Source organism: Phaenicophaeus curvirostris, chromosome 7, assembly GCF_032191515.1.
Source record: "Phaenicophaeus curvirostris isolate KB17595 chromosome 7, BPBGC_Pcur_1.0, whole genome shotgun sequence".
In the NCBI taxonomy this organism is placed as follows: Eukaryota; Metazoa; Chordata; class Aves; order Cuculiformes; family Cuculidae; genus Phaenicophaeus; species Phaenicophaeus curvirostris.
Window position 1 is genome coordinate 5,694,465 of NC_091398.1, and position 15,842 is coordinate 5,710,306.

Sequence of the window (15,842 nt, forward strand, 5' to 3'; positions counted from 1 at the left end):
TTACCACCTCTAGAGGCAACAGTGCCAGGCTGAGTTAGTGAGCAAGTTTAGAGACCAAGCGGTGTGAGCTCCCAGCCCTTGTGACAGTGGCTAGAAAGCAAACAGCGAAGCTGTTGTTTTTTTGTTTTCTGGCTGACCCTTGGTCAGGAGTGAATTGGTCAAGAAATCTGATAATGGTGAAGGTCTGTGAAAGCTGTGTTGCCTCTGGGCAGTGGAGGCCCATCAGCCATGCTTATTGAATGAAGTTTGCAAGCCCCACTGCTTCTGCTCTTGTTTGATACCTTGTAAGAGCATTGATTTTCTCATTTGTGGGCTTCTTGCTAAGAGAGTATCAGCTTTGTGGTTAATAAATCTATGAATTCCTGCACTACAAATCTTTCCCATAAACTTTAACTACACCCAAGCAGGTTTTGACTCCTGTGGTTGCGTGCAGATGGTGCTCAGTAGGGCTGAACCACCTGCTTTTGCTAAAATTTCCTTGCTAATCGCTGGAGAGTAAAGTATTCAGAAAAAGGAGAAAAAGCTAGCCTGTGGTCATTGTGCTTGTTTCCTTGCTGACAAGTTTTGCTGGCGTTAAGTAACTGTTGGGTGTTCCACGGATTAACGGGGTTTAATTTCCGTCATGTGTCATTCTGCAGTCGTAGCCCAACCCTGGGCTCTGTGGTGCATCCTGCCCTCTGGGCTGGCAGCCTCTCTCACCCGGTGCCCGCAGGACGTTTGCCTCCGGTTCCCCCAGTCCCCCAGCACTACTCAGCCTGTTGTCGTTAAAGATTCTCCTGTCAGAATTTGTGTGGCGATGTAAGAATTCTTGATTTTTGCAATTGCAGACTCGATGTGTAAGGCTGGAGGTGGAATGCGCTTGGTTACAGCCAAGTTGGGATGAGAGGGGATTTGCTTGGTGCTGCAGAAAATTGGTTATTTTAGTATGGCCCTGCACGTAAAATAACGTGGAGAACAAGGAAAGGGAATTTGGAAATGCAGTGGGCTGATCTTTTATTTTTGTTGTTTGAATTACACAGCAAAATTTTTAACAAGTAATAATAAACCAGTTTCCTGATGTTTACGTTAGTGAGCATGGAATTCAGAAAGCAACAGAAATACAAAACCTGTCTTCATGCAAACTCCAGTCACATGCTTTACATGCTTTTTTTTTTTTTTTTTTTTTCACTATCAGAAAAGACTTTCAAACTAAAAGACTTGCAGGTTAAGAAAAAGAAGAAATTGTGCTGTGCAAAAATGACTGCAACCAGTAAAGGTAGCTTGACACATGAAATCAACTTAGGAAAGGTTTATAATACAAATATCCTTTTCAGAACGATGCTAAAAAGGGGTGAAGAGGTGTTTGTGAACACTAGCAAAGAAAATTCTCTATTAATGATAATTGTAAGGACATTAGGATAAATTGCTACTTAGAAATCGGGGCAGAGCCTCCTGCTGGGTACCTGTTACCCCGTGGGGTGCACAGAGTTCTCATGATGGTGGCTTCTCTGCAGAGGGAAGGTGCAGGGATTGCGTGGGCACCTTGTGCCTGTGCTGTGCTGGGTCTCGGTGCTCCTGGGCCGCTGTCTCAATCCACGTGTGCGAATCGGCGCTGCCCCTGGCTCAGAGCTCTGTGTGCAGAAGCACCTTTGCTTGTCTCATGTTTTCAATCACTGTGGAGAAAGCACTCGAAATGCTAAAGGTGACAGGGAAGATTCCTACAGCTACATGGCCTCAGGTCAGAAATTAAAGCCACTCTGAGGAGCTGGACTTTAGAAGGTCTTTAATTTTTTTTTTGTTCAATTCTAATGAGCAGCTTTGACGAGTTGTTTTGTCTCAGTAACAGGTTTTCACTAGAATTGGTGATTGGTTTCTAGAAAATAATAAGAATTTTATCTTTTTGACTCTTGGACTACTTTGCTACCTCCTGTGGTGGCAAAAGTGTCTGTACAGCTGTGTTTTCATCACCGCTCTGGGGACAGAGCACTGTCGGAATGCCCCTGCTCATCTGATGGAGTTCACGGCTGGCACAGATGCTCTTTTCTGCATTTTGAGGTTCAAAGCTTTGCCTGAGTGTCAGACACAAGTCCAAGTGCTGCTGAAGTGGGTGAACTAGAAAAGAGGGCTGTGAACCCAAATCACACAAGTGATGTCTGTGGGAAGGAGGTTGTTCTGTTACCCACAGCTTTGGAATCTGGCTCGTCCGACTTGCTGTGATCTGGGGACCAAGAGCGCAGAGAAATACACTTCTCTAAGAGCTATTAAAGCGGGCAGCCAGGAGAGGGGCGTGCAGAGACACCAACCCCTAGGAATCAATTCCAGTCCTTGTGGAATATATATATTTTGAAACTTTGGTTCCCCTAGGGTGTAAAGTGTGGAAACAGCTTCTGCGGTTGGGGCTATGGTGCAGAGCAGCAGCGCAGTCAAGTCTGTGAATGTCTTGAACCAGAGTAGGACACAGTTGGGGGCCAAAGTTATGCAGTGTCTGGAAACTCCACCTGCAGGGCTTGGACACTGAGGACAACCTTCCTGTACTTTACCTGGCTGTTCTTCAGAAATGTTAAGCATTTTCTCTTGAGTGTGCACTAAACTTACCTAATTCATGTTTATAAAGGGCTTTGAGCAGATTTTACTGCAGAAATTGATCCAGTGTTCCTCAAGACCCTCTCATTCCCTCTTCCTTTAACTATATTTTATCAAATCATAGAATGGTTTGGGTTGTAAGAGTCCATAAAGAGCATTCAGTTCCAACCCCCCTGCCACAGACAGGGACATCTCCCACTGGATGAGGTTGCTCAAAGCCTCATCCAACCTGGCCTTCAACACCTCCAGGGATGTGGGATCCACAATTTCTCTGGGCAACCTGGGCCAGTGCCTCCCCAACCTTCATAGGGAAAAATCTCTTCCTAATATCTCATCAGAGCCTCCCCTCTTTCAGTTTAAAACTGTTCCCCCTCATCCAGATGTAGAAGTGGCCCCTGCAGAGTTGGAAGGATTAAAGAGTCTCTCATACCTACTGGGTCACAAAGTGATGGATGGGCTTATCCGACAGCTGGAGCGAAGAGCAGCTCAGCCAGGATGCCCAGAGAAGTTTAAAAACAGATTATACATTTGTCTTGTATAAATTGGAGACAGCAAAAAAGTCAGTAAAGTGCCTGTTACACTCACAGGTTGAAATATCTTCTGGTTCGTAAGCGTACATCCTGTTCCCGTACTTGCCAGTTAGATCAGCTCGAACTGTCAGAGAAGGATCTTGAGGGGGAAAAAAAGGACAAGATATTAGCAATGCTTTTTGGAGTGAGATGGTGGTGAATAATTTTATGAGGATAAAGCATTTTAAAATAGTGTTAATTGGCATTTTTAAGGCTAGAAACATACAGCTGGAAGAACCAGGCTCCTGACAGCTCGAAGTGAAGGAAGGCTGCTTCTGAAACCCATCCTCTATGTACAAGCCCTGTCTAGTGGCTCAGGAGTATCACCCTGCAAGTGTTCCCTTTGCAGTTTGATGGTAAGTCTGCCTTTCGTGTAGTTGTTGCTCACAGTCCTTTTGAATATTGAGTTATTCCTACAGCTCTAGTGCTCAAAGAAGCGTGAGCTATTACTTGGAGCAATGTGAATTCCAGGGGGACCATACAGGTTATTGCCCAGAGACTCACCCACAAAGAGGATCCGAGGGACGTAATGGCCATCGGGTGCCATGTTGTCATCGCTGCTGGGATGCTGTTGGAATTAGAGAGCCTTTAGTGATGGATAACTGTCCGAGCATTAGGAATGGACTCAATCAGCTGAGCTTGTGTCATCTACCAGCGTCTAACAATTCTGGTATGACCACATATGGAGTTTCCCTGTTCTGTCCAAGCTGTCCTGTGATAAATGCTTGAGGGTGAGGACAGAAACACCATTCACAAAACTCAGAAAGTGAAATAATTGGGTATTTTTTCCTTGTACCAGAATATTACTTGTGTTTGGAATATACAAACTGATATTTCCATACCAATAAGTATGTGTATGGGGGTATGAAAGCCCTCTCTCCAAGGAGGAATGGTATTGGTGTTTGGCAAACCCTGTTGTACATCCTCAGGGAAAGTAGAAGCAAAAACAGAATTTCAAATCCAGCTTCAAAGCTGTGTGAAGTGAATAGATTTCTGCTTTTGTTGTGGTTTATTCCACTCCCCACTAAACATTTTGATTAATATTTTAAAATTCAAGCTCACCACCAGATTGAGCATGATAAAGTCTTCCTGAGCCATCTGCTGGATCTCCGAGCTAGAAGCAAATGCTTTCCTTAAAGCTAAAAGCAAGAGAAATGTTATTTTAGTGGAGAAAAAAAAAAATTTAGATCACTGCTTTACACAGTTTTGCAGCTGCTTAAATTGACCCAGTAAATGAATATGAGGCTATAAAGCTATTTTTACTCACGTCTGACTCTCTTCTTGCAGGATACCCGTAACTTCAAAGCCATGGTATAAACCAATGCAATGGAAGCAGCGCGGTGCCTAACCTTGCTGCCCTGACACCGTCAACTTTAAGAGCTGCTTTCGGAAGGGATACAACTTGCCCAAATTTTAATCACACATTCTGATGATTTCCATGCTCACTGGGGCCCAGGACTGGAGTTGGGAATAGGCAGGAAGGAGAATTGACAGGAGAGCTGCGGTGGGGAAGATGAGAAAGGAAGAAGTCTTGGTGTCTACCTGCCTGTTTCATAGCCATATGTGCCTGTCAGGGAAGTTCTTTGCTCACCTTGGCTGTAAGGACACTCTTCCAAGTGGTGAATAACCATCAGTGGCTTCTTGCTGCAACGACATTGCAGGAAAGGAGTGAGGAGGCAATTCAGATCTTTCACAGTCTGCACTTGCAGGGTGTTAAGGCTCTGAATTGCTCCAGGGATGTGTTTACATTGTGAGGAGCAGTACCACCCAGGCTAGCAGGGAGGTGTGGATAGAGTCAGGTAGAGAGAGGCGTGTCGCTGAACCCTGGAGGCACCGCAAGGGCGTTTGCTCATCTTCCAGAAGGTGAACTCTCACCAAAGTCTCCTTCAGCCTCCATAACATAGAGCAAAATGCAACTTGGAAGGTATAAGGCACAGTCTAAGCATCATGTTCGCGCACAGCTTTGTCCTGTGCAGTTAAACATATGAACCAGCATAGCAAGAAGTGAGGGATTACCTGTGTTTTGATTGTGCTAAACCTTCTTCGTATGTCTGCACCCATTCAATGTCATCTCCCCAGCCTGTTGAGAGCAGCCTTAGTTAATATTCTGATCGGTGTGGATGAGGATGTCCTGAACGGGGAGCTGGAGCCACGCGTGTAATCGAGTAGCACAAATTAGACACCTTCCCTCCAGGCATCCAGACCTCAGGTGGTTTGCAGGTGCTGGCAGAGGACCGGGCAGAAAGGTGCAAAGAAAGAGCTGATGGGGAAGGGGAGTGAAAGCTTTTTACAAGGGCGTGCAGTGAAAGCATGAAAGGGAATGGCTATAAATTGGAAGGGGGGAGATTTAGACTAGGTATTAGGAAGAAATTCCTCACAGTGAGGGTGGTGAGGCACTGGCCCAGGTTGCCCAGGGAAGCTGTGGCTGCCCCATCCCTGGAGGTGTTCAAGGCCAGGCTGGATGAGGTTTTGATCACCCTGATCCAGTGGGAGGTGTCCCTGCCCATGGCAAGGTGTTGGAACTGTTGATCTTCAAGGTTCCTTCCAACCTAAACCATTCTAAGATTCAATAAGGCTCAGCAGGGTCAGGGCTATAGAAGGGAGGGATGCAAGAATGCTTTTGGTGTGAGGTGCCTGGATCTTGGTGGAGCAAACTTGGACATGAGTCTGGAGCCCTTTCCAATGGCTACAGCACCCTTCTCAAGGCCTGCATCACCCAAAGGAAACCCCAGGAAGGAAGAGGATAAACCTGTTGCTTGTGTCTGGACTACGATGCTGGGAGAAAACTGGACAGTAGAGAGGTTGAGCTGGCTACAGCTTGGCTGTGTGACTTTAGTCTCCTGCATACACAGCACGCCTTGGATGGGTGGGGGCTGCTGGTGGGGCTTCCACTCGAGCTCAGCCTCTACAAAGCTGATCTAGCAGTCAGTGTAACAGCCTGGCTTTTGGCTCCATCCCTAGCCCAGGTCTGGAGCAAAGCACCTGTACCTGTTCTCAAGCGCAGAGCATGAAGACCTCTTCTCTGCTGAAAGCACCAGTTCTCTTGACCACCTTGGAAACAGCACCCGTGAAAGGTAGGTTTGAGCTTCTGCTGCTGCATGGGAATGCAGGGGAGGAATCTCCCAGCCACTTCCCTGCTGGATATATGAGTGGAGGTGCACACTAGCTATCATGACAGAGGGAAATAGGATGCCTCCAACATCCCAGTCACTCACCTCGAGAAAGAGTCTGTGGGGTCCTTATCCAAGCTGGGCTTTCTTCCTTTTCATCAGGGAGTTTTGGGATCTTTTTCTGCACAGCCACTGTTAGGCTAATGCAGAGAAGGAGGGAACACAGCAACAGGAAGGTGTGCATACTTCTGCCTGGAAAAGACCGAGAGAGAGAGAGGATTGGCTCAGGCAGAACTTGACAAATAATCAAAACCTTCAGGTGAAGAGAAGGGGCCCAGGAAACATGCACAGAATCACAGAACCATGGAATGGTTTTGGCTGGAAAGTACCTTAAAGATTATCCAGTTCCAACTCCCTCACCATGGGCAGGGACACCTCCCACTGGATCAGGTTGCTCAAAGCCTCATCCATCCTGGTCTTGAACATCTCCAGGGATGAGGCAGCCATGACCTCCCTGGGCAACCTGTGCCAGTGCTTCACCACCCTCACAGGAAAACATTTCTTCCTAAAATCTCATCTAAATCTGCCTTAATCTCTCTGTTAAAAAAGGACTGTCTTCAGGTTGACACTTGAGCAGAAGTTTGTGGAGCCTCTGGAGCAACTGTGGGAGTTTGTCTCACTGGTTGAGGTTATCAAGAAAAGAGCTGTATCCATCTGCGCTTATTTCCACAGCTTGTCTTGCAGCTGAATTCCAACTTCTGCCTACAAGTTTCCTACCATTAACTGAGATACAGAGCTAAGCTGTTCAATCTGCCGGGATATGGTCTAGATTTTCAGTCCAGCACGAATCAGCCATAGCTCCAGTTAGGTTTGATGGAGATAAGGTGGCAGAGAAGCACTGGAGGTCAGCTCTTCCCTATCTGAAGGCCTGAATGCACTTGGAGCCTGCTGGGTGATGTGGAAAATGCAGGCTTACGCCTAGCCATGGAGCCACAGGTACAGTCTGTCCCATCAGCAGCTCCTTTCATCACCTGAGATCGTTATGCATGGTACTTGTTTTGGCCAAGCAGTCCTCTTCACTTGGGTACAAGCCCAGCAGTGCAATAACCAGCAAACCCACCCAGCTAAAGGCCATCCACACAGAGCAGGGATAGTGGCAGAAAAGCAACACCCGTCCTCCTCGGAGACAAGACAGTCTCTTTTAGAGCCAGTTATTCGGAATAAGTTTCTCACCTGGCAGCTCCTGCTGATGCCTTGACAGGGTGTCCTTGCCGCAGCGTCTCCCCTGTGGCCAAGGTATGGCAAGGTCTCTTTATAACTCTTTATTTGCACAATAGCTGGGTATGAACGTCACCTGAAATTCCAGGATATCCTGCTCCTGCCAGGTGCAGAACAACCTTTTTACAAAAGCGTTCTCCAGTCAGCCCAGCAACATGCATGTTTTTAATCGAGGTATGTTGATTTATGAAAGCATTCATGGCAAGTTTATGCTAGACACACCTTGGGGGTGGGCGGTGAGTCTCTGGGAACAGGGATCTCTCCCAGAGTCAGAGATATGGACAGGTTGCATCAACCTTTTGTGACACCCTTCACACCAAGATGTGCAGAATGCACATTCCTGTAAGGTGCGTAAATATTAAAATAAGAAATTACAATGTAAGCAATGTGATATGAACTGAACGGTGTCACAGTAAAGGGGAACAGCAGCATTAACAGAAGGGCCATGCAAGGATGACAGGCATAACTTTATGGGAAAACAGGGCTTGTTTAGGAGATGTTCTTCCTCCATTACCAGTTTTATGGGAGTGAAACACTAACGTTCCATGGAGGGCTGATAGCTCTTCACAAAGCTTCTGCTGTATTAAGTGGAAAAGACCATAATTTCTGTTGTGGAACCAACCCCTGGCCTGTTAGGAAAGCCTAGCTCTGCTTCTGTATACAGTCAAATACTTCCCTGTTCCACTTGCGCTGTTGTGCCGAGCAGGAGAAGGCCTTCTTGTGAGGAACCCCTTCTGGTGTCCCTCAGAGTGGGCTTTATATGGGCTCGGGAGATCACAGTAGATTTTTGGAGGAGATGTCCCCTGTGTTTCTAATGCTTGGTTACTCAAGCAGAGAGATACGTGAATGCCTTTCCTTGGCTCTTTTAGAAGAAATGATGTTTGCCTGCATTTAAGTCCAGCAGGACTTAGACTTTAAACGTTAATGTTTGCTCCTGTTGCCTGAACAAGAGTCAGCAGCCCTGGGCTGTTTCCCAGCTAGACCTTGGGGCTGGAGATGACTGCACTAACAAGAGGGAGGGAAGCCCTTCTTTGGAGTCCTCAGTGCAGAAGGAAGGAGGGGTTGGAGCTAGCACGGGTCATGGGAGAGACCCCTTCTTTCCTTTGACTTGCCCTCTGTTCTCATCTCCTCATACCTTTCCATCAAGCCACTGAGCTGAGTCTCAGGTGCCAAGGGTCGTTTATGTACGTCCCCACACATCATTAGTGGTTTCCATCCATCTCAGTTCATTCACAGGATGAAGAAGCAGCATGCGGGCATGGATGGGTGTTGTAAAGCAAGCTCTGGAGCATTGCCCACTGGACTTCACACGGTGTGTCACCACCAGTGGCTTACAGCACACTGGGACCTCGAGGCTGAGGGTTGCAATGGATAGAAAATTGCTGAATGAGGTGGTTAAGCCACCATCCCTGGAGGTACTTAAAAGACAGGTAGATGAAGTGCCCAGGGATATGGTTTAGTAGTGGAGAGCTGTAGTTGGACTTGATGATCTCCAAGGTATTTTCCAACCAAGCAATCCTATGATTCTATGATCACACAATTATTTAACCAGGATACTGTATGAAATCGGGGTATAAATTGCATGGGGAGGTTGAGTTGTGCAGAGGAAGACTGATGGTATTTCAGTTAAATTCAAAACCTCTGCTTATTTGCAAAACTGGACTATAAAAATGCAAGCGCACTGCTGTACTCTAAGTGAAAAGCTTTCTTTATCAGAAGAGAAATAAAAGCAAGCAGAAGCAGCTCCCCCTGAGGCTGGCGAGAGGAAAGTAGCATGAACGAAATTAAAATAAAATGGAGGGGAGGGGGCAGAATCCAGATAATAAAGTGACACTTTTTTGAGACCCAGGTCTCATGAAACTTACTGGTTTTCAGTTCAGTTACGGCAAGGTACATAGAATTTGACCAGGGAAGTTATTGTGCCCCTGTACTTGGGGCTGGTAAGGCCATACCTTGAACCCTGTGTTCAGTTTTGGACGCCTCGCTACAAGAAGGATGTTGAGGGACTGGAGTGTGCCCAGAGAAAGGCAACAAAGTTGGTGAAGGGGCCGGAGAACAAATCTTATGAGGAGCGGCTGAGGGACCTGGGATTGTTTAGCCTGAGGAAGAGGAGACTGAGGGGAGGAGACATTATCACTGTCTACAGCTACCTCAAAGGAGGTTGTAGTGAGGTGGGTTCTGTTCTCTTCTCCCAAGTAACAGGTGTTAGGATGAGAGGAAATGGCCTCGAGTTGCACCAGGAGAAGTTCAGATTGAATATTAGGAAAAAATTCTTTACTGAAAGGGTTCTCGGGCACTGGCACAGGCTGCCCAGGTTGAGTCGCCATCCCTGGAGGCATTTAAAAGACAGGTGGATGAGGTACTCAGGGATATGGTTTAGTAGTGGACAGGTACAGCTGGACTTGATCTCAAAGGTCTTTTCCAACCAAATGATTCTATGAGCTAATCCACGCCATAACTGCAGCTGTGATATGTTACATGGCTTCAACAGACACAGAAGGAACAGTTCCCCTGATAAAAGAAATCTGATTGTGCAATATACACCCATTAATTGCAATTTTCTTTTCATTTGATTTAACAGAATAAATCAAACAAGCTTTTCCATTAACACTCCTTGGAGTAAATACTTTACAGCTTCCAAGCTTCTTTCTATGATTTGGGTCTTATCTAATGCATCAAACACAACTAGCCAACCCCAATTCATGTTGGACTGAACAGTCCATTATGTATCTTAAGCAGGTAAAGATAAGAAAACCAAACTACTTCAAAAAGTCTTCTATAATATCTGTACTTAAATGAAGGAAACCAGTAGGAAATATCCAGCTAAGAATTAACATAACTGTGTTTGCCCAGTCATTATCTCCTCACAAAATGTATTTAAGGTGGGTTTTATTGACTTATTGCTTTCATATCTGAAAAGATAACTCACAAAGGCAATTCACTTCATTTCTACCTCCCTTTACACAACACAGCGCTCCTTGAGACACAGCATCTTTTTGTCACTGTGAGGATGGGTAGGCCACAGGAAGGCCACCGCAATCCCACCTCCCCCTGATCCAGGCAGGATCTCCCAGCGCGCTGCATCTGTAGCTCTGGGACACATCTCATGGCAAGCAGCCAGGAAATGAAACAAATACCATGGACCATGCCAAGACTCAGAAGAGGTCTTTAAAAATGCCAAGACCTCAGCTGAAATTCAGTTTGCAGTCAGAAAACTATTACTTGTCACCAAGTAGGCAGGAGACAAGTAGGCTTATTTTAGTTCCTCTGCCACAGACCTTATCTTCCTCGAGGTGGCTTAGATTTTGAAGTGAAGCATGAAGTCTCTTCCACAAGAGATGTTCAGCACTTTAAAATGTCTGCCTACTTTGTTACAGAACCAGTTTGGAGCTGAGCAGTCACTTGTGTTCTGTCGGTGCGTTGCAGTGGTGAGATGGAGCCCAGCCGTGGGCTGGTGGGTGCCTACTGCAGGTCTTGGGGGGCTCTTCTGGGGGGTCCCCAGTACAGAGTTCACGGGCTCTGCTGGTGGAAGGGGTCCTAAGTGCAGGGTTTGGGGGGCTCTGCTGGGCGAAGAGGGTCCCAATTAGAGGATTAGCAGGGCTCTGCTGGGGGAAGGAGGATCCCTACTGTGGGGTTTGGGGGGGCTCTGCTGAGAGAAGGGGCCCTAACTACAGGGTTTGGGGGATGCTGTGCTGGGGGGTCCCCACTGTGGGGTTCAGGGGGCTCTGCTGGAGGAAGGGCATCCCAATTGCAGGATTGGCAGGGCTCTGCTGGGGAAATGGGGGGTCTCTGCTGTGGGGTTTAGGGGGCTCTGCTGGGGGGAGGGTGGAAGCGTGGGTGTGCTGGAGGGTAGAGTGGCTCTGCAAAGGGATCTGAACAGGCTGGACTGCTAGGCTGAGACCAATGGCATGAGGTTTAACAAGGCCAAACACCAGGTCTTGCACTTGAGGCACAACAACCCTGTGCAGCTACAGACTAGGAGAAGTCTGGCTGGAAAGCTGCCTGGAGGAGAGGGACCTGGGGGTGTTGGTTGACAGCAACTGAACATGAGCCAGCAGTGGCCCAGGTGGCCAAGAAGGCCAATGGCATCTTGGCCTGTATCAGAAACGGTGTGGCCAGCAGGTCCAGGGAGGTTATTCTCCCTCTGTACTCGGCACTGGTGAGACCGCTCCTCGAATCCTGTGTTCAGTTCTGGGCCCCTCACCACAAGAAGGATGTTGAGGCTCTGGAGCGAGTCCAGAGAAGAGCAACGAAGCTGGTGAAGGGGCTGGAGAACAGGCCTTATGAGGAACGGCTGAGAGAGCTGGGGGTGTTTAGCCTGGAGAAGAGGAGGCTGAGGGGAGACCTCATTGCTCTCTACAACTGCCTGAAAGGAGGTTGTGGAGAGGAGGGTGCTGGCCTCTTCTCCCAAGTGACAGGGGACAGGACAAGAGGGAATGGCCTCAAGCTCCGCCAGGGGAGATTTAGGCTGGACATAACGAAAAAATTTTTTCACAGAAAGGGTCACTGGGCACTGGTAGAGGCTGCCCAGGGAGGGGGTTGAGTCACCTTCCCTGGAGGTGTTTAAGGGACGGGTGGACGAGGTGCTGAGGGACATGGTTTAGTGTTTGATAGGAATGGTTGGACTCGATGATCCCGTGAGTCTTTTCCTACCTGGTGATTCTATGATTCTATGGACTGCAGGGTTTGGGTTAGGCTGTGCTGGGGGGTCCCCCCTGTGGGGTTCAGGGGGCTCTGCTGGAGGAAGGATTTGCAGGGCTCAGGGCTCCGCCTCCTCCCTCCCCCGTTGCTATGGCCGCTCTGCGCCTTAGCAACCACCGCCCCTCTCCCACCCCCCCCTCCCCGGCGCGTGCGCGGTGCCGGCCGCGGTGCACGCCGGGAGCGGCCGCCGGCGGGGCGGGTGGCGGCGGGGATGGACGCGGCTGCGGTGCGGCGCACGCAGGAGGCGCTGGGGCGCGTGATCCGCCGCCCGCCGCTCAGCGACCGCCTGCTCAGCCGCCCGCCCTTCCGCTACCTGCACGACATCGTCACCGAGGTGCGCCCCCTGCCGCCGGGGGTGGGGGGCGTGGGGGGGCGCCTCTGCTGAGGGGGGTCCCCAGGTGTAGGGGCTCTGGGGGCTCTGCTGGGGGATAGCGGGCCGAGCTGCAGGGCTTGGGGGGCTCTGCTGGGGAATCATAGAATCACCTGCTTGGAAAAGACCCCCCAGGATCCTCAAGTCCAACCATTCCTATCAATCACTAAACCGTGTCCCTCAGCACCTCGTCCACCCGTCCCTTAAACACCTCCAGGGTTGGTGAATCAACCACCTCCCTGGGCAGCCTCTAACAGTGCCCAGTGACCCTCTCTGTGAAAAATTTTTTCCTGAGGTCCACCTGGAACCTCCCCGGGGGCAGCTTGATGCCATTCCCTCTAGTCTTGTCTTCTGTCGCTTAGGAGAAGAGCCCAGCTCCCTCCTCTCCACAACCTCCTTTCAGGTAATTGTAGAGAGCAATGAGGTTTTCCCTCAGCCTTCTCTTTTAACCTTCTCTTCTAGAAGAACAGGGGGTCCCATGCAGTTGCAACCACCTTCCTCCAGCCGGGACACCCGAACCCCTCAGTAGTGATCCCTTCTTCCCTATCAGAGCCCCCCCGACCCCTCAGTAGGGATTCCTCCTTCTCTATCCGAATTCCCCAAACCCTGCAGCTGGGACCCCTGAACCCCTCAGCAGGGATTCCTCCTTCCCTATCTGAGACCCCTAAACTCTGCAGCAGGAATTCCCCCCACAGCAGAGCCCTCCCAAACCCTGCAGCTGGGACCCCCCAACTCCTTCATAGGGATCCCTCCTTCCCTATCAGAGCCCCCCGGACCCCTCAGTAGGGATCCCTCCTTCCCTATCTGAACTCCCTAAACCCTGCAGCTGGGACCCCTGAACCCCTCAGTAGGGATCCCTCCTTCCCTATCTGAACTCCCTAAACCCTGCAGCTGGGACCCCTGAACCCCTCAGTAGGGATCCCTCCTTCCCTATCTGAATTCCCTAAACCCTGCAGCTGGGACCCCTGAACCTCTCAGGATCCTTTTTTCCCTATCTGAGCCCCCCAAACCCTGCAGTTGGGACCCCCGAGCCCCTCAGTAGGGGCCCATCACCCAGCAGAGCCCCCTAACCCTGCCATATGGACCCCCCGTAGAGCAACCTTGCAGTGGGGAGACCCCTCACCCAGCAGAGCCCCCACTGCAGGGGACCCCAGCTCCTCCTGGGGTTCCAGGGACAGCGAGGGGATGCTGACAGGGTCTCGGACGCAGCGTGGTGGTGGTTTTTAAGGCCTGAGGGGGGAACCTAGCTCTTTCCCTTACTTTGCTGTGCGTTTCATCTTCAATGAAGCCCACAAGTGGGTTGTTTCTCACCTCCCACTTAGAAAAACTCCCCAACCTATATTTTTATATCCGCTAAGCTGCTGCTTTTAGGCATGTAAAGAAGTCAGTAAGGGAGTAAGGTAGAGCCATGTTTGAAATAATGAAATGTGGTGTCCCTGCCCCTGGCAGGGATGTTGGAACTGGATGGTCTTCCAGCCCACACCATTCTGTGACTGAGAGATACACGCTGGTGTTTACGTTGTGCACCTCCCAGGTTTGCCAGCTATCAAGGTTTCAGATGGAATTAAATAAGAAGGGAGGCCTGAGCCATAGCAAGGATTAAGGCTCATCGTTCCAGAGTGTGTTTAGGGACACAGCAGCTCTCTGAACCTGCTCTAGAAATAGTTCTAAGCAAGGTGTCCCCTCTGGAAGCAAATAAAGCCAACCTGGCTGTATTGAGCAGAGGCTGTCAGGTGTTCCTAACTTACTCTATTTCTTGTCTTGAAGGTAATTAGAGTGACAGGTTTTCTGAGAGGACTGTACACGGATTTTGAATTGAAGTCGGATAATGTTAAGGTGGGTATGAAGCTTCTTTATTTATTTAGCTGTAACTTTACTACTCTTTGAAACCTACCACAGGGTACTCGTGCTCTTTACTACCACAAGGACCTGCCTTTAGATTTGTGAAGAACCTGTAAAAGCTGTTGCTTGTGTTACACATGGGGTGCACACCTACAGATTGTGTTTGTGGATGTGATGCACACGTGCTGCTGTGTGTAAAGAACTGTTTCTGTACGATCTTGGAACAGCAAAGCCATCTCTGGGATTCCAAAAGGCTGTTGTGCAACAGCTGAAAATAATCGTTGTGTAGCAAGGTTGCCTTGAAGGAGCTGGGCATTGATAATAAATCACAAACACATAGAGAGCTTTTTAGAGAGTCCTGTGGACTCTCAATGAACCGTATGGGTTTATGTTTATTCCTTTATATATAGTTGTGTATATACACATATATCTAAATATATGTTGTATACGTCTATGCAGTAAATACTCTTGCCTAATATTCCAGGACTTAGCGAGGTGTTTGTCTACTATGTGCATTCCACAGTAGGTTTATTACAGTATGCAAATGGCTAATTACTGCAAGAGGAGGTTAATGTTACTGAAAAATGCTTTTCTGAAATACAGGGGTGACTTTAGTCTCTGTTTGCTGCTCTCTTGTTGTCCCCTTCTTTGAGCTGATGTTGACTTGATCTGCTGTCTTGATTGGAAACTTTGGTTGCTTATTCATTGCAAGTAGCGCAGTGTTTGTGTGTTGCAAGTCAGTAAGCTCATCCGTTGACGAATGTTTAATGTAGCAACTGAAAATTATGAGCTCTGTGAGCCTGGCTTGTCACCCATGTAACTGGTTGCATGAGTGTTCTATGTACTTCTTGCAGCTCATTATTGATCCGATATGTGTGTTTATTTCTGTGGCTGTTCTCACTGTTGCCAGGATATCAAGTCTGAATTAGTTATACAATGAACTGTTGGTTTTGTTGGTGCTGTCCCTGCTGAAGCTTGTCAGTAGTTTCTATGACCAAGGGTAGCTTGGCACATGCTTCCTCTTCTCTGGAGAGCACTGTGTGTTTTATTTGTGGATCAAAAAAGTAGATGTCCTAGCAACTCCCGAGTATGTCTTTGTGCCTACATTCCTTTGTCCCTACGGCTGTGAAGTTGCATCAGCCCTGAGTGAGCCTCTCAAGCGTTTCTTTCACAGTTTGTGAAATCATGATTTTCAAGAATTCACGCAGAGAAGATCAAAATGCTGTAATGTGAGGGGAAGTGTCTCTAGCTTGTGTACCTCTTCTCAAGACAATGGTTAGGAGAAAGGTATGGCTGTCCCAAGGTGCTTCCTTACGATGATTTCTGTTAGAGTTGTATAAAATCAGGAGAGTAATCTTTATGCAGAGACCAAAACTACCTGCAGAGAGCGAGAGCCCAGGAGCAGCAGCC

General features: G+C 48.5%; 2 protein-coding genes across 5 annotated transcripts in view; one reads left to right on the forward strand and one right to left on the reverse strand.

Moving 5' to 3' along the window:
- Positions 1 to 1,602: 1,602 nt before the first annotated feature.
- Positions 1,603 to 6,485, reverse strand: LOC138722931 (anterior gradient protein 3-like). The gene is made up of 7 exons (XM_069861762.1): positions 6,347 to 6,485; positions 5,148 to 5,211; positions 4,723 to 4,775; positions 4,194 to 4,270; positions 3,636 to 3,699; positions 3,148 to 3,231; positions 1,603 to 1,652 (listed from the first exon to the last, which is right to left on the reverse strand). The coding sequence occupies exons 1-7, from the start codon at positions 6,483 to 6,485 to the stop codon at positions 1,603 to 1,605; spliced, it is 531 nt and encodes a 176-aa protein (XP_069717863.1).
- A 5,945-nt stretch (positions 6,486 to 12,430) lies between these two features.
- Positions 12,431 to 15,842, forward strand: part of TRAF3IP1 (TRAF3 interacting protein 1) — a 51,779-nt gene continuing 48,367 nt past the window's right edge. For all 4 annotated transcript variants that reach the window (XM_069860671.1, XM_069860672.1, XM_069860673.1 and 1 more), the window contains exons 1-2: positions 12,431 to 12,554; positions 14,358 to 14,426. In XM_069860671.1, coding sequence (XP_069716772.1) covers positions 12,432 to 12,554; positions 14,358 to 14,426 — 192 coding nt within the window. In that variant the 5' untranslated portion in view covers position 12,431. The remainder of the gene's footprint in view (positions 12,555 to 14,357; positions 14,427 to 15,842) is intronic.

Excerpts from the sequence above, each read along its gene's own strand:
- LOC138722931 (XM_069861762.1), bottom strand. The coding sequence starts at position 6,485 with ATGCACACCTTCCTGTTGCTGTGTTCCCTCCTTCTCTGCATTAGCCTA. Across the intron at positions 5,212-6,346 it reads CCCACAGACTCTTTCTCGAG|GCTGGGGAGATGACATTGAA; the intron begins GTGAGTGACTGG and ends TGCTCTCAACAG. Across the intron at positions 3,232-3,635 it reads CCCTCGGATCCTCTTTGTGG|ATCCTTCTCTGACAGTTCGA; the intron begins GTGAGTCTCTGG and ends TTCCCCCTCAAG.